At 61.7% G+C, this 23,700-nt stretch overlaps 1 protein-coding gene and 1 non-coding gene across 3 annotated transcripts; one reads left to right on the forward strand and one right to left on the reverse strand.

The window, feature by feature from the left end:
* Nucleotides 1-770: 770 nt before the first annotated feature.
* Nucleotides 771-20,450, forward strand: WDR5 (WD repeat domain 5). Of its 2 annotated transcripts, none has more exons than XM_045468988.1 (14): nt 771-884; nt 3,798-3,986; nt 4,571-4,679; nt 5,002-5,075; nt 5,449-5,538; nt 5,745-5,834; nt 6,011-6,094; nt 9,697-9,752; nt 13,453-13,499; nt 15,793-15,868; nt 16,620-16,653; nt 16,971-17,045; nt 17,573-17,660; nt 18,705-20,450. In XM_045468988.1, exons 2-14 carry the CDS (start codon nt 3,906-3,908, stop codon nt 18,803-18,805), a joined length of 1,005 nt encoding a protein of 334 aa, XP_045324944.1. In that variant the 5' UTR covers nt 771-884; nt 3,798-3,905; the 3' UTR covers nt 18,806-20,450. The 2 variants fall into 2 exon arrangements, with proteins under 2 accessions (XP_045324944.1, XP_045324945.1); XM_045468989.1 differs by lacking the exon at nt 771-884 and adding an exon at nt 1,244-1,579.
* Nucleotides 20,451-23,166: 2,716 nt separating this feature from the next.
* Nucleotides 23,167-23,292, reverse strand: LOC123593917. The gene has a single exon (XR_006710601.1). It is a non-coding gene; the product is annotated as a U6atac minor spliceosomal RNA (small nuclear RNA).
* Between the last annotated feature and the right edge of the window lie 408 nt (nt 23,293-23,700).

A 23,700-nucleotide genomic window follows, 5' to 3' on the forward strand; every position in this document is an offset into this window, starting at 1 on the left:
CTCCAAGACCGTAAGACTCACGCGGGTAGCGGGAGGGGGGCAGCGGGTGAGAATGCACAGGACTTGGGACCAGAACACGGGCTCCAACAGGTTCTCCGTTTGCCCCAGCCCTCCCCTCCGAGGTTCCCCTTCCCCGTTTGTAACTGACGGTGACACACTGTCTGGGACCCCACCTTGCAGACAGCAGAGAGGCCTGCACGCGGGGACTGCTGGTACGGACCGCCCCTGACCGTGGCTTCCCGCGGGCACCGGCACCCCTGGCCTTGTGGGCTCAGGGTCCTCGCTTCCGGGGGGGGGGGGGAGGGGGTGCTGAAAGGGTCCCTGTGTGCCGAGGTGCCGGGCATGCGTGGAGCGATCAGCCCGGGCCGGCTGCTGTGCACGCGCTTGGCTGCCGCTGTCAGGTGCGGGAGCGACGGGGAAGCGGAGCGGCGACCCCAGAGTGAGGGTCTCGGGAGAAACGGCCGCCCCTCGACTCCTAGGGGGAGGGGCGCCGCTGCAGGCCGGGCTCAGGAGGTGAACTTTCGAGGGGCACACTAGCACTTTCCTGGAGGTATCATCATACTTCCGTTTTTGGATTGCAGTAGAAAGACCTGCACTGGCCAACTTTGGGGTTACCGCTTCGGAGGCGAAGGCACGCTCTGTAAGCCGATCCTTTAAGGCCTCTGGCCTGCCCGAGGTATCCTGACCCTCGCCGCTGCCCGTAGTACCCCTCAGAGAGGCCGGCTTTGTGCGCTCGCCCCGCCTCGCCGCCGCCCCGCCCCTCGCGCACGCGCAGGCGCACCGCCGGCGCCCCCCCGCGCCGCCTCGTCCAGCTCGGCCCGGCTCCCGCCCAGGCGGCGGCGACGCGACGCCCCGAGCGCCCGCCCCGCCGCCGCGGCCGGCAGGTAAGCGGGGCCGCCGGGCAGGGGACCGCACTCGGGCTGCGGGCGGGGGCCGACGCCGGCTGCGCCCCCGGGTCGCCCCGCCGCCGCACGTGTTCCGGCGGGTCGGGCCCCGGTCCTGGCCCAGCCCCGCCGGGGCCCTCTCTGTGCAGGCGCCCAGCGCCCCCACCGCCTCCCTTCCGGGTGCCCGCTCTGCGCCCCCGCGTCGAGCCCCGTCCCCCGGGGGCGGCCCCCTTCCCGCACTCAGCTTCCGTCCCCCCCCTCCCTAAACGTGTCCTCACGGCCCCCCTGCGCCTCCCGGGGACCCCCGGCGCTCACCCGAGTGGCCACTCCCCAGGGCCCCCTCCCCCAGCGGCCAGGTGACAAGCCCTCAGCCCGGGGACTGGGACTTATTTCTGCAACCAGCTTGCGTCTCCCCTGCTCTCCACTGCTGCAAAGAAAGACCCCAGACCCACCGACGGGTACCTGGACGTGGCGCGCGGACCCGTGACGCTCTCCTCTTCTGCAGAAACGCCCCCTCCCCTTGTTGCTCACCCTCAGCCTCTCCCCCGAGAACCCGGGCTCCCCGGCTGTGGGGAGAGACCCCGGCTCCTGCTGTAGAGCCTCGGACCACTTCCATTCTGGTGCGCCAGAGCCATCTTGAGTGATGGCAGAGACGCTCCCTACTAGCCTTCTCGTGCCAGTTTCTACCTTCCCAGGTCCGTTTACTGGGGCCTTCAGACACTCTGGCAGGTGCCGTGCTAGACACTGCCTGGGAGGTTGGCCCGGCCCCGCAGGAGACAGGGAAGCTAGAATGCGAACAGGTTGCAGAACAGGTGGGGGGAGTCGTATCGTATTCCCCCACTCTTGGTCCGGCCACCTGTGAGTCACCAGATTACCTCACCTGTGGGTCCCTTCTCTGGGGTGGAGTCCAGGAATCTGCATTTCACAAGCAGGTCAGGAGGGCACTTAAGTTTGGGAGGCTCAGCCTTGGGTGGTCAGGCTCATCAGGGTGAGAGACCTGTGGGTGGTGGGAGGGGGCAGGCGACCCCGTGCTCTGGAGGTGGGCTCTGAGCCGCCTTCCCTGCAAGCCTGATTGCCTTCACCTTCTCCGACTCTCCTTACGAGCTAGTCCCTAACCAACCTCCCAGGTGCTTCCACGGAGTCACCTGAGGGCTTATGGAAAATGCGAGGCTCTGCCCCCCTCTTAAATGGAAACCTGGGGCATTGAGTCCAGAAATTGGATTCTTAGAGGCTCCCCTGATTTTTTGCGTGGTAATGTTTTGCTAGCCCAAGGGATGGGTGGATGAGGCCAGAGCAGGGAGGGGTTGGGCACCTTTTCTGTAAGATTAGGTATTGTATCCTCCGGTCCTCACCAGAGGGTGGGCAGTTTGCTGGACTCACGCCCCACCTCCTGGTGGGTCTCAATTTTTATGTTAAAAGGAGCAGGTCGGGACTCCTCAAGCTGCCCCGTTTACCCTAGAGGAAGCTTCTTAGCTTCTCCCCCCGTTTACCCTAGAGGAAGCTTCTTAGCTTCTCCCTGCCGGTTCTCTCTGCCCTCTCTTCCCCACGCCTCTTTTAGCCCTTGCTGGTACCTTCTTCAGACGCTAGGTTTGGGCAAAGTCTTGGCAGCTCTCTTCCTTAGCTTCCCCCCTCCCCCACTTGTCCATCCCACCTAAAGGAAGGCAGCACTTAGATTAGCTGGCACGGCCAGGTTGCTCTAAATTTAATCACCAAGTAGCTAGCGTTTACTGAGCACCAGCTTGGTGCCAGCACTCAGTTCCTGAGCGCGTCGGTGGGACCTGCCCCTCCCCCACTCTGGTCCTTGGGCTTTGGGCGCAGCACCATCCATCCTTGGGTGTGAGCCCGAGGCCTTGCTACAGGTAACCGTTGGTGGCCGCATCTGTCCTCTGCTCAGCTGTGTTGCCTTGTAATTTCTCTGCCCTCCTCTGGGACGAAGACTTTGAGACGTGCTCTTTTTCGGTGGCTTCCATTTTGCCTTGGTGTGCCGAGCAGTCAGGCAAGCCTTCAGTCGTAAGTGCTAGAATTTACGACGACGACGACGACGACGCCGCGTAAATGCTTAGACGGACGGCAGGGCAGGCTTGTCTGCGAGGATGTCTTGGTGGCTCCCCTCTTGAATAACGTCTTCCCTGGTCTTGGAATCGCCGGGTGCGCGTCTGTGAGAGGCATGCAGGCTGTGGACGGGGTCTGTTCCCCTGATGGAGCAAACGAGTCGCCTGCCGTTCGGCCCGGGTGGTTCCATTGTCAGGCTGAAACCTAATTGAGCTGCAGCGTGTCTGGGTGCACGTTGGGCCTCTGCAGTCAGGCAGGGCTGGCTCTGGCTTACGCTTCCCGGCGGGGTCTTGCGGTCCCCTCACCGGGGACAGCGTGCCTTTTGCGCTGCGGGCATCCTGGAGGCAAGCTTCGAGTCTGCGCCCGGCACCCAGAGGCCCAGAAGCCCCCTGGGGAGGCGAGGACCCCCGGGGGGCTGCTCTTGTGTGTTTTCAAATACGGCACTTAACCCTGCTGCAGCCCTTGTGAGCATTTGGACGCGTTCCCAAATTTCTACACCCTGCAGCTCGGTCTCCTGTAATTTGGGTGGGTTTGTTTTTCTAACGTTTCGAGGGCCCTTTGAAAAAAATTGCATTTTGTTTGCCTGGACTGGGCCGCATTCCTACAGACCCGGGTAACAGTAGGGGGCACCCTTGAAGCTGGGGCCTTGGATTGCGATCACAAAAGGGGCTGGGGCAGGGCGTCCACCTCTGAGAAGCGTTTGTTAGCCTCTGAGAAGTGTTCGCGCAGAGCGAGGGCCACCGCTGGCTTCCTCGTTTGGGAACTGCGTGTCTGCTGCAGGGCTCGGTAAGATGGTCAAAAGGTTTTTATCCTTTTCTCTGGGAGTTACTTTTCACAATGTGCTTTGTTGATGGGCCTTAGTCTCCCACTGTAGGTTTTAAGTAGCAGGCGGCTCTTCCCACTGTGAGTCTGCGCTTGGAGCCGTGAACTCCTCTGCTCGCGTCTCTCTGCCCGGTGGGCTTCAGAGCCATGGCAACGGAGGAGAAGAAGCCAGAGACGGAGGCCGCCAGAGCACAGCCCACCCCTTCCTCCTCGGCCACGCAGAGCAAGGCGCGTCCCTGAGGGCTCCCGGGGAAGTGCCAGGGGCACACAGGCTGGAACGCGCCTTGGAGATGTTACTTCAAAGTCTGCTGTCCCCCCTCAGTTAGATCCTGGGGTTTTAGTCGCTGACCATAGACCTAATCGAGTGCTTGTTTGCTGAGTCGAGGATCCCCAGACCTGTCCCCTGGGAAGGGGCTTTATCAATAACGTGGATCCTCGGTCCTGGTCGTAAGATTCCGTTCAGGGCCCACAGAGCCTCTTACTAAGCGCCCTGCCTGGCTCCACGGTCCTGACGCCAGGGCGGGTTCGCAGACCCCTCCTGTGGACGCCGGGCAGCGCGCAGAAGCCTTCACGCAAGGCTGCAGCCTTGAGGTTGGCCTTGGGGGAGGCTGCGCCTCCATGGCAGGGGGCTTCCGGCCGCTTTGGGGTGGGTGAGGGGCGGCTGAGGGGACGTCATGAGCTCAGGTTGAAACACGTTCAGTTTGAAAGGTGACTTCCAGAAAGTCTAGCAGGCACTTGGATATGGACGTGGAGCTCAGAATAGGGGGTCACAGCGGTTAACTGTTTGATGACTAGGACTGTCTCTTCAACAGCCCACTCCTGTTAAACCAAACTATGCCCTGAAATTCACCCTGGCTGGCCACACGAAAGCCGTGTCCTCCGTGAAATTCAGCCCGAACGGCGAGTGGCTGGCGAGTTCGTGTACGTATCTATCAATCACCGGGGCCTTGGCGCTCGGGAGTCCATCTGGGCTGAGACCAGAAGCCGGGGACGCCGCCCCTGGGGCATTGCAGCAAGCCGCGTGCCCCCGCCGTACCCGGAGCCCTTTGCCACCCTGAAGTGACAGGGGCCTGGGGGAGAGGGCAGGGCATGGGCAGCCGTGCCACGGCGCTGCCTGTCCCCGTGCACGGAGCACGTGCAGGGCTCCTGAGGGGTTCATGCTGTTTCCCGGGGCTCTTGTGGGAAGCCCAGATTCTGTACTCAGGATGACTGGACCAGCTCAGTTCCTTTGTCTTTCTTTCAGCCGCTGATAAGCTCATTAAAATTTGGGGAGCATATGACGGAAAGTTTGAGAAAACCATATCTGGCCACAAGCTGGTAGGTGTGCACCCCGTATGCCGAGACTGACTTCCCGCTGGGACAGGGCCAGCGGTCCCGGGGGTGGGGCCCGTCCCCGGGGCTCGGCAGGTTTAAAGTGGAAGCTTCTTCCCCCCCGAGGTTTTGATAGTTCTCTGCCTCTTGTTTTTTGAGCAGACACTCTTGCCCTTCCCAGACGAGTCTCTGCCTGACTGCAAGAGAACACGCTTGTCCTGTGGGCCCCGTGTGGCCTTCCGTCCATGTGGCCAGCGGTAGCTCGAGGGTTGGGATGCCGGGGTGATGTGCTTAGTTATCTTTAGGTGGATGTTCTGACTTTTGCTGGTTAACTGTATTTTGTCCGTCAAGGTGATGACCCTGTGTTTTCGCTCCCCAGGGAATATCCGATGTGGCCTGGTCTTCAGATTCTAATCTCCTTGTTTCTGCCTCGGATGATAAAACTCTAAAGATATGGGACGTGAGCTCGGTAAGCCGCCCTCCGCCTCCCTCCCTGGGAAGCTGGTGTGTGTGGAGAAGGGCACGGTGCGGGAGCTGGAGTTGAGTCTGGGACCCGGCCCTTGCAGGATGTGCCCTCAGGCTGCCTCTGCCTAGGTGTTGGTGGGCGTGGCCTGATGCTGACAGGTGCGGGAATAAGCACCTGGAATGCCTTAGTCCGACAATACTTGCTTTTAGGGAAAGTGTCTGAAAACCCTGAAGGGGCACAGTAACTACGTCTTTTGCTGTAACTTCAACCCCCAGTCCAACCTCATCGTCTCGGGCTCTGTAAGTGTGGCGCCTCCGGGTGGGGGTGGGGTGCGCCTGACTGCAGCCCCGGGGCTCTGAGTGCAGCCTCCAGTCGTCAGTGCTGGGGGCCGAGGGGATGGTGGTGGCAGGGCTTGGGGTCCAGAGGACCTGCTCCCTGCCCGTGGAGCGGCTTCAACCTCTTCTTTGGTCTTCAGTTTGACGAAAGCGTGAGGATATGGGACGTGAAAACCGGAAAGTGCCTGAAGACTCTGCCTGCCCACTCGGACCCCGTCTCAGCTGTAAGTCCCACCGGGCTGCGGACCCCGCGCAGCAGGACCGGGGTGATGGCCAGAGAGTGGGCACTGGCGACCCCGAGAGAGGTCTCCCTGTCCTGGGCCCGTAGGATAGGCAGGCGAGGGGCCGGGTGAGGCGGCCCTGAACTGAACCCCAGACCGGGCGGCCAGGCCCGAAGAGGGGCCGTGCGCTGGGAAGCGTGGCCGTGGAGAAGTGAGTGTTCAGTGGAGTTGGCTTTGGTGGGGCGGTGGGGCCCCGCGTGCGCTCTGGCTGTGCTTGTGTGTACCGCGGGGCAGGGGAACGTGCAGAGTCAAAGGCACGCCCGCTCACAAACCACGCCACTTGAAAACGGCCACACGATTCCTTTCTTTGTCAGCAAAGAGCCGGGAGCTGCTTCTTGGCCAAGTTTGCCTTTTTCTGGAAAGGGGAAGGAATCGTGTAAACAGTGTGCTGCTTTTTACTGAGCAGATGGTCCTTTTCACTTTCTGAAATCGTGTAGGTGAGTGCTTTTAAAGCATTTTCCGCCTCGGAAGGGCTGTTTTGCCCAGCTGAGACCACTCGCAGCGCCCCGATACATAGGAGACACACGGGTGCTGCCGGCGGTGGCCTTGAGGACGCCCGGCCAACGCCTGGGGCTCAGGGGTTCCGCCATGGACACATGGCCGGCCGGGCCGAGCTCCGCCCACCGCTGTGGACTCACAGTGCGGGGAGCATGGACTCTGAGACCGGCCTGGCCGCGACCGAGGGAAGGAACCGGGAGATGAGTTGTCACGACGGCCAATACTGTCTGCGATTTGGTGGTGGCAGGGGCTGCGGGTGGGACCCATAGCTTAGACTGCGGTGCGGTTTGTGAAGTTTTTGCTTCCTACCAAAGTGAGGAGTGCTCATTTGAAAAGAAAGAAAGGCAAAGAAAGGCAGCAACGAGAAAATCAGAGTCTCCGGAGCACCCACCCTCCAGGACCAACTGCTCACGGCTTCTCTGCCCTCTGTGGCATTTTGGCTTTTTAAATACATGTTTTCCAACACGTTCCCTCAAGTAGTGGTGAGGATGCCCGGTGCCGCGGCTGTCCGTCCGCTTGGAAAGGTTCCTCGGGCGTCTGTGGCGTCCGTGCCCGGACCCTGGGACCTCGGGCACCGGGCACCTTGTGGGCAGCGGGCACTCCCCGCAGGCACTTGCGACTCGCACTTGACGAGGAGTGCGGTGGGCATGTTGGAACCGTTCTGCACGCTTGTGTGACGGTTCCTGCAGGGAGAACTCGAGACCCCGTGTGAAGGAGGCACACGTGGTTTCCCGCAGACGTGGCGGGAGCTGGAAGCCTCACGCTGCAGGCACGGCCCTGTCTGCCAGCTCCCTGTCCCTGCATGCCCTCCCGCTCGGGTCTGGCCGCCGTGCCTTCTCGACTGGACGACGCCTGCATCAGCTTCCTCTCTGGAGCGGCCCTGGGTTTTCCTTGCAGTCAGCCTGTTTCCTTCCCCCCCCCCCCCCCCTGCTTCTGTATGAGCTCACCTGTCTGCCGGGGGTCCCCTCCGCAGAGAGCTCTGATGGACGGTCACCTAAGAGGAGCCGTGGCATCCCCGTTAGGTACTGACTTGTTGCCTCTCTCGCGTTTTCGTGGTGCTTACGTTTCGACGCGGGGATGTCCAGGGTGCCTGGATGCGGTTGGGAACGACGCAGAGTGCAAGGCTGGTGCTGCAGCTCTCGGGGACCCGTGTCAGCTCGTCCGTGTCTGGCCTGGCGGGTCTTGGTAGAACGTTCTGTGAATCCAAAGACAGGGACAAACGTGGTTAGATTGCTGTGAGTTATAAAGTGAGGGGCTCGCGAGCAGGTGGTTACGGTCACGTAGAGCTCCTGGTAGGAGCAGAACGAAAACAGAACAGCCTCCCGGGTGTCTGGAGGCCTCACAGGGCTGAGCGGGCCGGCGCAGTGGCCACCGCTGCATGTGGCAGTCCTGCGGCGAGCCCAGATCAGGTCTCGCCGTGATGAACTACGCTCTCCGCCTTCGAAGATTTGGTGCGACCGAAGGGAACGGACCCGCTTGCTGGTGCCTTTCGGTACCGGGCGCGTGCTGAGGTGACACCTTAGGTACCTTGAGTTCAGTAAAACCAAGGTCATTTCACCTGTTACTTTCCCGCTGCAGCTGCCAGAGCGTCAAAGTGTCCGCGTGGCGGCGGGGCTCCTCAGCGGAGGCCGAGGGTCGTCCGCAGCCGCTGAGAGTGTCAGCCTGGCTCCTGGGTCGGTACTTTGTTTCCCAAGCTCTCAGGTGCTCCTGGGGCACGTGGGCTTGTCCCCAGGGGGTGTCCCGCAGAGTCTGGAGATTGTTCTGGTCGTCACAACTAGACGCCGAGCTACTGGCATCTTGTGAGTCAAGGGCAGAGTGTGGCCACCGGGGGCGGGCCCGGAGCAGGAGAGTCGGCGGGCAGGGCGGTGGTGCCAGGTGGGGGCGCCACTCCGCATGGCACAGCGGGGGTGGGGGGGTGCACACGGCCCTTTGTGCAGCTCTGTTTTATGTAGAAAGCCTATCACAGGTAGCAGGAAGCGGGATCGCCTCAGAAAGGTGTGAACTCCTGACATTGTGGGTCCTTTAGTCCCACCAGGATTCAGCTGGAGGAAAGCAGGAAAAAAAGCACAAATACCAAGCAGTCATTAGACAGGGACTTGTCAGGTTGCCGTTTCTTTCCGTGAAGTCGCTGCCCCGGGGTGGGCGGAGTTAGGCATTCAGGTGACACAAGGTGTGGGGTGCTGGAGGCCGGTCAGCTCCTAGGACCAGCAAATACGGGGTCACCGCTGTCCTGAGGCTCGGGCGTCCGGGCTTCCTGGTCCTTGCCGCGGGCAGCGGAGGGCGTTCCTGTGGTACCTACCCAGCGAGTGGGTTTTTCTCTCCGGCTTTTCTCTTTCAACGTTTTTTTTTTTTTAATTTTTTTTTTTTTTTAATTTTTTTTTTTGGGACAGAGAGAGACAGAGCATGAATGGGGGAGGGGCAGAGAGAGAGGGAGACACAGAATCGGAAACAGGCTCCAGGCTCTGAGCCATCAGCCCAGAGCCTGACACGGGGCTCGAACTCACAGACCGCGAGATCGTGACCTGGCTGAAGTCGGACGCTTAACGACTGCGCCACCCAGGCACCCCTCCGGCTTTTCTCTTTGACGTGAGGTCAGGGCAAGTGGTTTTCAGCTGGTCGCCCGGGTCAGGCCGCCCCACGGCAGTGGTGGACACGCCGGCTCTCATAGGCCGGGCCTCTCTCCGGGTCCGGGTCCGGGTCCGGGTCCGGGTCACTCAGTCGTGCTTGTGTCTTTTCAAGGACGCCTTTTGCAGTAAGTGATTTAGCTACTCGACCCGTGTTTCCGGCGGGATTTCTTTCAAAGTTGGGTCCTCCGTGGTGAGACCGGGGCACTGTTGCTGGACACACCAGGTGAAGTCACCTTGTCCGTGCAGCTCGTGTGTCCGTCAGTGTCCACAGGAAATCAGAATTCGAAGCGAACGGGGGTTCCGTTGTTTGCTCCGCGCTCGGCAAGATGCCCGCGCACTCGTGCAGGGCGCTCACGAGCGGAGCCCAGTCTGTGTTCGTTACTTACGAGCAAATGTGCTTTTTCCCCACTCTGTTCTCAGGTTCATTTTAATCGGGATGGATCCTTGATCGTGTCAAGCAGCTACGATGGTCTCTGGTAAGTGCAGGAATTTCCCTCATTCGCTCAGCAAACGTGTTTGTTTATTTTTAAATGTTTATTTTGAGAGAGAGAGCGAGCAGGGAGGGGCAGAGGTGGGGGGCAGAGAGAATCCCAAGCAGGCTCCAAGCTGTCAGCACAGAGCCTGACGTGGGGCTCGAACTCACAAACCATGTGATCGTGACCTGACCCGAAACCAAGAGCTGGACGCTTAACCAACTGAGCCACCCAGACACCCCAGCAGACATTTATTTAAAGGCGCCGTTTTGGCCCCCGGGGGGGGCAGTAGCGGAAACAAGGCAAGCGGGTGTGTCCCCGAGAAGAGCTTATGGCTGTCACGGGGCTGCAGCAGACGGACACACGGCAGCCCCTGCCTCCGGATGGACAGCAGGGCCGTGGGGAGGGCTCCCGGTACAGGGAGGCCCGGGGACGCGCTTCTGCTCAGGACTCCTCTTTGTGGGCACGGGACGAGTTCACGGGCGTGGGTGGCGTGCGGACCCTGGGAGGACCGGACTCCCGTCCCGAGCGGGTGGAGCGGAGCGGAGATCCCGCCACAGAGGAGGTGAGGAGGTCGAGGGGACGTGGCCTCGCGGGGAGCGTCCGGTCCAGGCCGCGGGAAGGACGCTCGTAGAGCTTGGGACCTGTAACCTGAGTGTTGAGGATTCTTCCGGAGGCGTGAGGAAGAGGTGGAAGTCGGCGTTGTCCGTTTAACTCGGCAGACTCCGTGATGGGGGCACGAGGCTGGGGAGCGTCAGGCTGGGTCTGTGGGGGCCGCGTCCTGGCTCGTCAGGCCCGGTCACCGGGAGGGGCGGGGAGGCAGCGGCCGCCGGTGGCAGGATCGCTCGAGAGCCTCCCGATTACAAGGCGGAGAGAGCGCGACCGGGAGTTGGTCTGTGTTCAGTACAAAGGAAACAAACGAGGAAACGGGCACGTGAGTGATACGCGTAGAAGTGCCGCGGGAGAGCTGAAACGTGTGCTGCCGTCCCCCGCGTGCAGGCTGCCGGGCTCGCAGGAGAAAGCCTTTCGTGTCTCGTTCTCTCTCTTTTTTAAAGACGTGTACCTTCTTTTTCCCTTTAAGTTTATTTATTTTACTTATTTACTTTTTATTTTTTTTTTTAACGTTTATTTATTTTTGAGACAGAGACAGAGCATGAACGGGGGAGGGGCAGAGAGACAGGGAGACACAGAATCCGAAGCAGGCTCCAGGCTCTGAGCCGTCAGCCCAGAGCCTGACGCGGGGCTCGAACCCACGGACCGCGAGATCGTGACCTGAGCCGAAGTCGGACGCTTAACCGACTGAGCCACCCAGGCACCCCTCCTTTAAGTTTATTTAGAGAGACAGAGTAGAGGAGGGGCAGAGAGAGGGAGAGAGAGGATCCCGGGCCCGGCTGTGCCCTGGCAACACAGAGCCAGCCCAGGGTTTGAACTCACGAACCGTGAGATCATGACCTGAGCCGATATGAAGAGTCGGACACTGACCGACTGAGGCGTCCAGGCGCCCCCTCCCCCCGCCTCCCCCCATTTCATTAGAACAGAATGGTAAGAGCAGGTTTGAAACGGGCGGGCGGACAGCGTCGGCAGGCGCAAAGTAGAGCGACGTCTGTGTCAGTGGGACGAAAGAACATCACCCAGGAAGAGAGAGGCGTGGAGTGAGCCAGGCGCCGCCGAAGGGAGAGGCCTGTGCTCACAGTGCATGCGGGGCCTCGGGCCGCGGCGACCACCCGACGGGCCGTGTCGCTCTTTGGAAGAACGTGTGTGGCCTGGCGGGCGTGAGCGACGCCACGGCTGTGTGTTTGCGAGTGCGGCACGCGTCGTGTCCTGTGAGCTCGGGACAGTCTCCGGGCCACCTGCAGACTGGCTCTGAGAACTTCCTTAAGAAATTAGAAGAGGCTATGCCCACCCCCCACGCCCCCCCCCAAAAAAGGAAGAAGAAATTTGTACACAGACGGAGAAAGGGGAAAAGCGGTGGAAAAAATGAAGACGTAGGTGTTAACCCCTAGAAGCTCCAGTGAGGAAATGGTGAATAAGCGGGGTGAAAACAGAACGCGGGGCAGAGACGTGGCGGGTCTGGGGGACAGGAGGAGGAGACCGTGCGTCCGCCCTGAGCCGCGCGTTTGGGTAGCTCCGGGTTCCGAGCTGGCCCAGGAAGGCCCATACATGGTCTGAGGTCAGGGAGTCCCGCGCAGGCAGCCGACCTCCGAGGCCGTGAGCATGTTGGGACCACAGAGCAGGACGGGGGCCCCGATGTGACGCATGTGGTGGGTCCGGCCTGCCCCTCCTCTCCAGGCCGCGTAGCTAGTCCAGAGAGAAATCCACGGAGGATGCTTCGCGGCAGAATATCGATGTCAGAATTCCAAAGAAACCAACTGCAAGCTGAGTCCAGCAGCCCGTCGGAAGGTAGTGACCCACAAGCACGTGGGTTTATTGAACAGTGAGAGGTCGTAGTAACGTGATCGGCGCCAGAAAAGTCTGTAACCTGCTTAACGTCTCCACAAGGTAGAGGCAAACCTCCGTGGCTTGTTACTGGTGGAGGCCAGGCGGGCCCCTGCTAGGATCTGGCCACCATCCCCGGGTACGACTCTAGCAAGGGGCCTGTGTGGCACCCTCTTACTGGAAACTTTACGATATTTACAAGAAGTGGGAACGCACCGAAACCGTCTCTAGGAAAATCAGCCGCAGAACTGGCCCGTTCGCCTCTCGCTCTGTGTTTGGAGCTCCTGGTGAGCGGCCGGGAAAGTAAAAGTAGCCGTGGGAGAGGCGGATGGAGGCTCAGCTCTCGGTGGATGATCTACTTGTTTTCAAAATTTAAGGGCCACTGACCTGGCACTTGACCGGTACTGACCGTGGCCCTCACGGCTGCCTTGACCCGGGACCTCGCCACCCCCGCTTGGCGGTTGGGGAGCAGAGTCAGACCGAACGCCCGATGGTTGTCCCCCAGCGTAGGTGGGGAGGTGGCAGCTGGGACCCGCAGAGCCCAGTGCAGGGCGTCCCGCCCAGAGGAGGGACCTGATGGGACAAGCAGAGCGGGTCGCGGGAGCCAACTTGCCGCCACCCACTGCCCCCCGCCCCCAGTTCCCGGCAGCCAACGATGCGGGGTGCCGTCCCAGACAGGAGGGCACCTCGGCAGGGGCGGGAAGGTGGGAGAGGACTTGGGAAAGCAACGTGTCCCCTGGGAGCCGGTGGCCTCACTGCCGGGCATCCGTGCCCTGGAGGGGCAGGCGCTGATACACGGGCAGCTGCCGCTGAAGGTGGGGTGCTGGTGTGGGCGGAAATAACATGCTTGCTAGAGCTGGCTCGTCCATTCTGGGGTAGCGGCGCTCTGCGCGCCCTTCTGAGCTAGAGGGTGTCCAGAGAATCCCCTGCACTAGTCTTTTTCTGTGAAAACCAAGCCCTCTCCTGGGCGACTTGGGCCGTTGGTGCCAGAAAACGGGTCAGGCTCCTGGCACCCTGTGCCGTGGCCTCTGCTCCCCGTGTCCCCCGTGTGCTGGCGACCCGGCTGCCGGTGGCAGAGCAACTGCACGCGCCTGTTCCGGGGCGCCCGTGGTGGCCCCAGGGTGAGGGACGATGGCGCAGAAGAGTTAGGCAAACCGAACTGCGACCCGTGGTGTCCGTCCCCAGACCTACGTTTGCTCAGGACCCAGAGCGCGTCGGGCTGCTTGTGATGTGTTTGTACAGACTTGCTGCCGTTTCTGTGTTGCAGCCGGATCTGGGACACTGCCTCGGGCCAGTGCCTGAAGACCCTGATCGGTGAGTGCTGCTGGCGTTGCGTCCAGGCTGGGTGTCCCCCGAGTGGCGGTCGCCCGGCCAGCCGCGGAGGGCGCCTGCGCCGTCCTCCGTCTTGTGTGGTTTTCGGGAGGCCCTCTCTCTCCTCTGTCCTGGATCTGCTCCCTGTGGGAGGGATCCTCCTCTGCGGATGGATTCCGGCTCCTGCCAGCTCCTTCTGGATGGCCCCTGGCCCCGCGAAGTCCCCTCTCCAGGCTGGGCCCCGTGCCGTGTCCTCTGAAGGCCCTCGGAGCCCCTTGGACCCTCCGCCTTCGCTCGGCAGACCCCGCGTGGGGGTTTGTCCTCAATCGTTCCTTGAGTGCACGTGACTGAGCCCCAGCCCTGAAGTGCGCCCCGTCCGCTGGCGGCCGGGGGAGTAGTAGACTGGGAAGACAGGTGGTGCCACCAGGCAGGGTGTATGTGTGGCCGGAGGGTGGGTGGTGGGCCCCTGCAGGACCCCAGACCTCTGAAGGTGATGGGGAGGGCGTCCTGGGAGGGTTCTGAGGCGGTAGGTCACCTGGGGTCAGCCCGGAGGGTCCCTGCAGCTCCAGCTTCAGGCGTGAGATAGAGCAGGTGGTACTGAGTTCTGTGCTGCAGGGGGACTTGGGGGGCCCCGGGGGAGGGGACTGGCCCACCGCCCACCCGGGGGGTGCCGTGTCCTCAGCTTGGCACCCTTCCCTGGGCTGTCACAGGAACGCACGTGGCCTGATGACGCGTCAGCCCCGGCCAGCGTAGCACAGCACCCCGGGCTGGGCGGCTTAGCAGAAACTTCTCCCTGCGCCCCGGTGCTAGAATCCGAGATCTGGGCGCCAGCAGGCCTGGTGTCTCCCGCGGCCTCTCCTCGGCCTTCCTGCTGTGTCTTCACGGGGCCCTTCCTCCGTGTCTGGTCCTCTTTTGTCGTACGGATGCTAGTCCGCCTGGCTCAGGGTCCCCCGCACCAGCCTCCCTTTAGCTTCGTCCCCCCTTTGCAGGGCCCGGTCTGCACATAGGGCCCCATCGGCTGACCTGCAAGGGTCAGGACTTCAACGTGGGAATTTCGGGATGGGAACCGTTGTGCCGTTCCTTTCGGTTTACGAGGCCACCTTTCGGATATGACATCACGCTGAGTCCACAGCGTCTGTCCCCAGAGGCCTGGCGGGACGGCGCCACCGTTTGCACCCCTGAGGCTGCCTGGCGCTTGCCCGTGTCAAGTGTCCTTCTGTTAACGTGACCCTCAGGGCGCTCCACCCCACAGGCAGGCGGGAAACGGAGGCCTGGAGAGCCTAGCTGGCCAACCGGCAGCAGGCGGGTGCCAGCGCCGGGCCTTGAGCTCCGCAGCACCCACCGCGAGGGAGGGGGCGGCGCGTCGCCCTGTCCCACCCCGTTCCTGACGCCGGGTCTCAGGAATTAGAGCTTTCCGGGTTAGAGAGCCTGGTACGACCACCCCTCGTCTGCATTATGGGGCCTGCCTTCCCTGTGTGGCCTCACACCTCCTTCTGTGCTTTCGCAGTGTTTGGGAGCTGTCGCAGGGAGCAGCGGCCCCCAGTGCCCGGGGGCCAGGTCCCTCGAGGTGGTAACGCTCACACCACTCCCCCCGTTCCGGCACCAGGGTGCATGGCCCCGGTTCCGTCCCTCTCACCTGGGAGGGGGGACGCACGCCTCCCGATGTGAGGGTCACAGGGCCGTCATGCGGCCGCAGGTGCTGGCCCTGTCCTTGGCGGCCCCTGACGGCGGCTCTTACCCAGCTTCCCAGGCCGCCAGGCATGAGCTTTCAGACCTGAGTACAGAAGCAAGGACGTGGGTCTCCTGCCAGAAGGTGGTTTTTGGAGAATTGACAGGTCTCTTGCCCTGACTAGGCGACAGGAGACACCTGAGCTGATTCGCCCGCGTCCTTTTCCCTCAGTGGTAACACTTGCCCAGGTCAGCGGGGCCTTTACAGACCTTACTGCACGTAAGGAAGTTGACCCTGGGTCTGCTTAGCAGCCCCGTGTTGGTGGAAGGCCGGGCATCCCTTTGTGGGATTCGCCACAGGCCCTTTGCTCTTCGAGCCCTGGTGGCAAAGGGGTTGTTGGGCCCCATCAGGGACCCGAGGAGAACCGGCCATTGTGACCGGCACAGGGACGGGTGACGGGAGCGTCCTGGGTTCCTCGGGGACCCGTTCCGGGTGGTGGCGTGGGCACTGGTGGCTGTGTCCCCACTCGGATGGTCCTGTGTGGTGACGGGGGTGCCGTTCCCCTTTCCTCCTCGGGGCCCAGGCCCATCGCTCGCGCATCAGCCTGCGTCTGTGTTTTCCATGCAGATGACGACAACCCGCCTGTGTCTTTTGTGAAGTTCTCTCCAAACGGCAAGTACATCCTGGCTGCGACCCTGGACAAGTAAGTGTTCCGACCTCCCCGTGGGGTGGGCCTGGGATGCGTTTCCTGCCAGAACTACACTCGGAAAGATAGAAGGTGTCTACATCTAGTAAAGGTCCTTGCGTTCCTCAACCCAGGGCCCCGTCTCTGCTGGCGGCTGGGTCTGCGGTCTGAAGAAGGGTTTGGGGTCCAAGTTCGTCCGGTGACTCTGGCTCTGCCCGTGAGCACTTGGGCGGCACCCCACAAACTCCGGAGCAGGTGTCGCCCCCTGTGGGCGGGCCGTCAGGCTCTGGCTGCTTGTGTGCACTTGGGCGGCCCGCTGGGGGCCACGCCTCGTCCCCAGGAGGGCCCGTGGTCCGCACTTCTCATCAGCACCCTTGGGAAGAGTGAATTCCTGCCTGGGGAGGAGGGGATTTTTTGCAGCCACTGAAATCTGGTTCTGGATGTTTCTGGAACCAAAGTTCTCCACATCCCTCTTGTAGTGGGAACGAGCCACATACTGACCCCGGGAGCCCCTGGCAGCCTCTGTTTCGTGACAGAACCTTGTAGTTCTTTGAACCGTAAATGTGCGGGGCTCTTGCACTGTGAAGTCCTCAAACCACTGGCCGTGTGCCTGCTGTGCTGGGCGCCTGCACTTGCGGAGGGTGAGGGGCCCGGCCCCTGGCTTTGCCCTGCACATGAGCCCGTGGGGATGCACGGTGCCAGCAGACCTGGCCTCGCTCGGGGGGCCCCCGCGGGCATGCAGGTGACCGCCCCCCTCTCTGCCTTTCAGCACGCTGAAGCTCTGGGACTACAGCAAAGGGAAGGTGAGCGCTGGGGGCGGGTTCGCAGGGTCTGGGCTGTGGCTTTGGCCGGTGGCAGAGCTGAGCCAGGGTCTGAAGTGAGAGGGGCTCGGGAAAGCGACCTTCATTGGCTTGGCCTGGGGCACGTTTCTCAGACTCGGGACTTAGCAGGTGGCGAGTCTAAGTTAAAGCTTCAGCCGCGTGGCTTTGCACTGTGTCTCTGGAGTGCTTTTCAGAGCTAAGGTTCGTCGGCCGAGACGCCTGCGCTGCTCACGTGGGGATTGTCCCGAGTGCAGGGAGTTGTTGACTTGGTGAACACACTGGCTCTCTTACCTTCTCAGTGCCTGAAGACCTACACCGGCCACAAGAATGAGAAATACTGCATTTTTGCAAATTTCTCCGTCACTGGTGGGAAGGTGAGTTTTCCCCCAGTGAAGGAGCTTCTCACCGTCCCCAGCTGTCCTGAGAGGTGACCCTGTCACAGCTTGGCTTACATGGCCACAGGCGCTCTCCTGCGCCCACGGAGCAAAGCAGGTGCCTCCGTGACAGACGGCTTTGCTCGTCTGCTCCTGGGCCTCACGGAGGCAGAGTGTCCCAGGGCGACGGTTCCCATAAGTGCTTTGCTGCTCGGGGCTCCGGTGCCGGGTCCCAACTGGCCGCTCTGCCTCCTGCCCAGCCCAGGGCCCCGCTCGTGCTCGCCCAGGCGGCGTGTGACTGGAGCGGCGGGGGGGGGGGGGGGGGGGCGGTGGCGTTGGGCGGAGATAGGTGTGACTCGGAGGGTTGGTGATTTGAGAAAATGCTTTAGGTCTCAGGAGCCTCTGACGGCCCAGCGTGGCCTCGAGGTCGTGTGCGGGTGGGGGCGGAGCGCGTGGACCTCGGGGCGAAGTGGGTTCCATGTGAGCCGGCTCTGACCTGGGTCTTTCTCACCTGTCTTCGGTTCTAGTGGATCGTGTCTGGTTCCGAGGACAACCTGGTGTACATTTGGAACCTGCAGACCAAGGAGATTGTACAGAAACTACAGGGCCACACAGGTGAGCTCGAGGATGTGTGCAGGCCACGTGCCCGCGTGTGCGCAGGGACGGCTTCTGGGACACCAGAGTGTGGTGCTGTGCCGCCTGCCGCTCTGGTTTTTCCTCGCTCTCTGGTGGCCTGGGTGACGCCACTGGTCCGTGAGCGGTCGGCAGGGGGCTTTGTCCCAGCTTCCATCTGGCCAAGGCCAGGCTCAACTCGAACCTCTCTTCGTGGCCGTCTTCCTGGCGCCTGTCCTCAAAGTCCCGTGCGGGCTCCGTGGCTTCCGGTGTGGACGTGGCCCGTGCTTTTGTCCCGCGTCAAGACTAGCGCAGGCCAAGGGACATCTGCTGTGGTCTAGAGGCTCTGGTTCCTCCCGGCGCCGACCCGCTGTCTCCCCGCGGGCCTGCTCCGCACGCCTCTCGGCTGTGAGGGGCCACCCGTGCTGGTCGCCCTGCCCTCCGAGGGAGGGTGATTGTCAAATCCTTTGAAAATTTGGCACAAGTGCTCTGTTCTGGTCCCTTAAAGTCACCTCCACCCACTGGGGACACAGCTCAGACCTAAAGTCCAGCTACGACTTTGCGTGCTCTGCCCTCGTGGCCAGCTCCTCGGGAGCAGCCCCGTGCCTCGGTCGTTCCTGGCTCCTGGTGTGGTCAGGACACTCAGGCCCCTTTGAAGCTACACGGGAAGAGGGAAGGTTGTGGAATTAGCCCAGGTGCCAGCACACGGAGGTGGGGGGCTTCCTGGTGGAGGTGGAGTGTGCCGTGCTCAGCAGTGGTGGGGGGGCGCTGGGAGCGGGCACGTCCACGCAGCGAGGCAGGTGCTCCTGTGTCCCCTCTGGGGACCGCTGCCGTGGGCCAGGCTGCACGGAGCCCTCCCTGATGGCCCGCTAGCACGTGGTGCCGCCTCTCCACTGTCCCACCCGGCCATCGTGCTCCCTCGAGGCGTCCCCAGCGGGGGCAGCACAGTCAGCGGCTGGGACACCGGGGGCAGTGGGGGCGCGACCCTGGGTGGCAGAGCGGGTCTCGGCACCAGGGGGCACAGGGCAGCGGCGGTCTGTGTTTCAGACGTTGTCATCTCCACGGCCTGCCACCCGACGGAGAACATCATCGCCTCTGCCGCGCTGGAGAACGACAAGACCATTAAGCTCTGGAAGAGTGACTGCTAGGCGCCGCGGGGGCTGGCGGGAAGGCGGCCGGTCGGCGAGCAGCGCGGTGTCTGGAGGGGGCCCCTCCGTCCGGGCCCGGGGGTCGGGAGGGGCCTGGATGGAGCCACCGCTGAGGACGACGTGGCGGAGCAGAAGGTTCTACGGGTTGCTGGTGACATTTCTTGCCGATCCCTCTCACGCTGTCTGGGGAAGTTTCTGGTCTGTATTGTGTTCAAACAGAGTCAACACAAATTTTTAATTTTTTATTACAGAAGGGTGAAGTTCAATTTATCATGAGTTGTGTTTTTTTCCAGTAAATGTTCTGTACCTTCTCTGGTATCTTATTACCCAGTGCAAGTGCGGCGAGCAGCCGCCCCCGCGGCCCCCCTTGTCTGTTCAGTAGATGCTCTAGCGACATGGTCCGCGGTCAGCGGTTCCTGCTGTCGTCGTGCCCAGTGTGTGCGGTCTTTCCGGAAAACACAGAACACTGTAAGATTCTTTCCGTGTAAAACCCTTTGTATGTGGGAGTTCGTGGTTCCCGTGCGGACAGCATGGCGTTGTTCTGGTACCTCCCTGTGTCCCCCCGCGTGCCCCCCGCGCGCCCCCACGAGCTGTAATAAAAGGTAGGAGTCTGCACAGCCGTGGCGACGGAGTTCTCACGCGAAGCCTGTCTGCGCTTGGCCTTTTCACGAAAAGTCTCCCCGATGGCAGGAGGTGGAGGGTTCCCGCGCCATCCCCGCCCGGGAAGCCCGGCGCCACGGAGGAGGGCTCCCCTCCCCGTGTGGGCCGGGGATGTGTGAGGGGGTCCGGGGGCAAACCCGGGAATTCCGTTTAGCTGGAAGGGAGCTGGTGTCCCTGAAGTGTCCCGTCGAACGTCGCAGGCGGCCGTGTGCGCGAAGGCGGGGCCGTAGGAGGCCCCAAGGCCGCGGGTCCAGGCTCAGCTCAGGCTGGGCTTCGTCTCCCCACTGCTGAACTCGGGACCCGAGGGCTTCTTGGGGTTCCCGGGGCTGGCACGGCAGGGGGAGCCGGGTGCCGCCCACCCCCGCGGCCCGAGTGCTGGGGCGGGAGCCTCCGGTGGTGCGGCTCCCTGAAGGGGTATGGGGGGGGAGAGCGGGGTGAGGGGGCGGTGCTGGGATTGCCAGGCTCGGGGACCCCTGTGTGCAGCGGCCGCCCCCCCCCACCCCGCCCTGCCTTTCCTGGGGCCCCGGGTCCTGGGCTGGGGAAACGGGGCTGCTCTCGACAGGCTTCCCGGACCCCCCAGTGGCCGTGGTTGCTCAGACAGGGGTGGCGATTCTAACAGAAGGCATCTGGAAACGGACTCCCTTGTGTCTCCCCGTCCTCTCCCCCGGAGGCGGACGGCGGGCAAGCTGTCTGTGCAGAGGTGAACTGCAGTAGAATGCGGTCAGCACCCGGGGCCGGGGAAACCCACTTGGCAGCGTTGGTAGGAAAGGCGGAGGCCGCGTGTGTCGGCAACGTTCCTGAGACCTTGGGACTGTCTCGTTGGTTCTGGTGTGACAGCTCAGCTCGGCCCTCGGAGCAGAGGGGTGTGGACGCGGAGCGCTGTGCCCTTGGATATAGTTTATTTTTTCTACGTTTGAATTCTCTGTTGTAGATTTGTGTAAAGATACATCTCTCTTTTAAAAATAAAGATTTTCATGTCTTGTAACTTTGTCCCAGAAGACTTTTTTACCTTTTTACCATGCAGCTGTGTGGGGGTGGGGCGGGGGCGGGCGGGTGACACGGCCCTTCTGCTGCTCAGGCCAGCGTGCCCTGCAGGAAAGCTCGTAGCTGTGAAAAATTACCTTTTCTTACTGTGAAAGTTAACCATTTGTGGGGGCGCCTGGGTGGCTCAGTTGGTGAAGCGTCCGACTTTGGCTCAGGTCATGATCTCACACTTTGTGAGTTCGACCCCCGCGTCGGGCTCTGTGCTGACAGCTTAGAGCCTGGAGCCTGCTTCGAATTCTGTCTCCCTCTCTCTCTCTGCTCCTCCCCCACTCATGCTCTCTCTCTCTCTCTCGCTCTCCTTCAAAAATAAAAACATTAAAAAAAATTTTTTTTTAAAAGAAAGTTAACCATTTGTGCTCGTTACGGACAGTGTAAAACAAATAGGAGAAGGAAACAAACCACCCAGATTGGTACTACCACTAACGCTTTGGGGGATTATCTTCTGGTATGTTCGTTAAAAGTAAGACTTTGTTGGGGATCATTTCAGGCATGTGTAAATGTAGAGAACGTCTTCCTGGCTTTATCTTTTCAACTTTCTTTTTTGAAGCAAGCTCTACACCCAACATGGGGCTTGAACTCAGGACCCCAAGATAAGCGTCGAATCCTCCTCCAGCTGCGCCAGCCCGGCCGTTCAACTCCAGCTTTTGACACCTCTCGATTCCTGTGTCCCTCCCGGGTGGTTTTATTAATCCCGGACATTTGGTGACTTAGGCAGTGAATACAGTGTCTGTAAAAGGTAAATCTCCAGCAGCTTTGGCTCAGAACCCTTTTCGCACGTAAAAGAGGGTGCGTGCGTGTGCGTGCGCGAGCACGTGAGGGGCAGAGAGGAAGAGAGAACTCTAAGCCGACTCTGCGCTGCCAGCACCGAGCCCGACGTGGAGCTCGAGCCCGTGAACGGAGATCACGACCTGAGCTGAAACCGAGAGCTGGATGCTTCACGGAGCCGCCCAGGCGCCCCTCAAATGCGAATTCTTAAGTATCGGGTGTCCAGCTTTCCACGCTTGTCTTAAAAGCTCAGCGTGTACGTACACACGTGTGTGCACGTTCACGTGTATGTAGGCGCACCCGAACACGCGCACACGTGCACTTCATGTGTACAGGTGTGCACATACGTGTTCACACGCGTGCCGCACACGCACATGCTCACGCGCATGCAGATTCGTGTGTACGGCTGCACAAATACACATTCGCATGCATGTGGCACGCACGTGTTCACACACGTGTGCACGTCCATGTACGCGAACACGTGCTCCACGGCTGGCTGGTGTGAACCAGGGCCCCAGCAAGACCCCGCCTGCCCTGGTTGGTTGAAGGCTGCTGCTTGCTCGTCACCTCGGACCTGGAAACAGTCATGCGTCCTATGGGCTCCCGGGTCCGCGTTTGCAGCTTCTGACTCCGGTGCCCTGAGAGCGGAGGCTGACCATTTCCCCCCACTGTTGATAGGTAATGCGAGCCGGATGGTGCTGTTTGCATCTTTAAAAAATATTTATTTTGGAGGGAGGGAGGGATAGAGGGAGAGACAGAGAGAGAGAGAGAATGCGTGCGCCCGTGAGCGGGGGAGGGGCAGAGAGAGGGGGAACACAAAGCAAAATCCAAAGCAGAACTGAATCCGAAGCGGGCTCCAGGCTCTGAGCTGTCAGCACAGAGACCGATGCGGGCCTCCAATCCATGAACCGTGAGAGCATGAGCCGAAATCACACGCTTAACCGACGGAGCCCCCCAGGCGCCCCTCTTTGCGGTGTTAGCAGTGGAATTGTGGGTCGGGTTGGTTTATATTTAAGTCGATAAACACGTTCCTGGGTCGTTAAGCGAGCCCTGCACCGTGGAGCTTACGGAGCACTTTGTGCCCTGGACATGAAGGGGGAACGCCCTCTCTACACTTCGGGTGGCCTTTCTGGGGATTTCCGTCCCTGGGAATCTAAGTTCTCCCAAAGCGTGTGCACGACGTCGCGGTACGTCCTGCGATGCCTTAGCCCCGCACGTGCGTGACTGCGGGTGGGGGGCTCAGGAAGGGCTCGCAGCGGCCCGGGACCGGATTCTGCAGAGGGAAGGCAGGCACCGTCACCGAAGGGCCGGCCCGTGGTGCTGTCCACTGCTGCGTCACGGCCCACGCAAGGGAGAGAGGTACAGCCGGGGGCTGCTGAGGCCCCAGGAGGAGACCCCAAGCTTCACACCCAGCCCGACCTGTGGTGGGGATAGAAGCAGCTCGACTCCTACAAATGAAATGCACACTTGCCAAAGGATTTACTTCCCTCGGCGAGGAAAGCGGTGGGACGTCACGGGCGGTGCAGAGAGCTCGGCACACCCGCCCAGGAGCCAGGATGCCGAGATCAGTGTGCGGGGGGATTCAAGACTGGCAAACGGGGTAACGGCCCTCGGGGCAGGTGCGGATCTCTGTGGGCCAGAGGCGCGCCCGTCGCCGAAGCTTCGAGGCGGCCTAAGTCAGGGTCACACCCCTTGTCCTGATAACGGAGCGCTCCGCAGGCAGGTTGGCGGGCGGGGGATCAGGATGGCCTTGGGCGGGGGGACTGGGCGACACCGACCCGCGGACGGTGGCGGGGGTGCCGCAGGGAGCACAGTACACACTAGGGGAGAGCAAGTCTTGGGCGCTGCGGCCCCGGCACCCTGCAGAGGGGCTCCCGCCCCAGGTCTCCCCCAAAAAACGTTGGTTAGATGCCACGAAGTAGGTGGCAATGCCTTAACCGTATGCGTGTTGTCAGGCCCGAGGGCCTCTTCCATCCTTGTCAAGGGGAGTGCTAACCTTCTCTCCTTTCATACAACACGGCTTTCCCTCCGTCCGCGCGGCATTTAAAGGCCCCTGCCTAGGTCACCTTTCGCTCAGGGTGACTCGGCGCGGCGCGCCCCGCGCAGACACGCCGGCGGAGGTGCCTGCCCTCATCGCGGAGCCACCAGTGTTCACACCTTGCCGCTCAAATCCCCACAGGCGCTGCCGCGCGTGGAAAAACTTGCCTCCCCCTCCCCTAATATATTCATGAGACCAGCCAATCAGAGGCTGGGAGGGACGCGCGGAAGTCCCGAGCGTCCTTCAGAAGACCAGATTCCCCCGGAAACAAAACAGGGCCGGCCCTCACTTCCTAAGCGACACGCCCCGCGGACTGTGGGCCAGAGACTCGGCACTTCCTGCGGAAATGGAAGCGGTTTGAAGCGAATCAGAGGACGAGGAACCAAGA

This window comes from Leopardus geoffroyi, chromosome D4 (genome assembly GCF_018350155.1).
Source record: "Leopardus geoffroyi isolate Oge1 chromosome D4, O.geoffroyi_Oge1_pat1.0, whole genome shotgun sequence".
Classification (NCBI taxonomy): Eukaryota; Metazoa; Chordata; class Mammalia; order Carnivora; family Felidae; genus Leopardus; species Leopardus geoffroyi.

What these genes read in the sequence shown, in the direction of transcription:
- WDR5 (XM_045468988.1), top strand. Translation starts at nt 3,906, where the DNA reads ATGGCAACGGAGGAGAAGAAGCCAGAGACGGAGGCCGCCAGAGCACAG. An exon ending in CCTCGGCCACGCAGAGCAAG is followed by an intron (nt 3,987 to 4,570) that starts GCGCGTCCCTGA and finishes TCTCTTCAACAG; the next exon opens with CCCACTCCTGTTAAACCAAA. An exon ending in GAAACTACAGGGCCACACAG is followed by an intron (nt 17,661 to 18,704) that starts GTGAGCTCGAGG and finishes TCTGTGTTTCAG; the next exon opens with ACGTTGTCATCTCCACGGCC.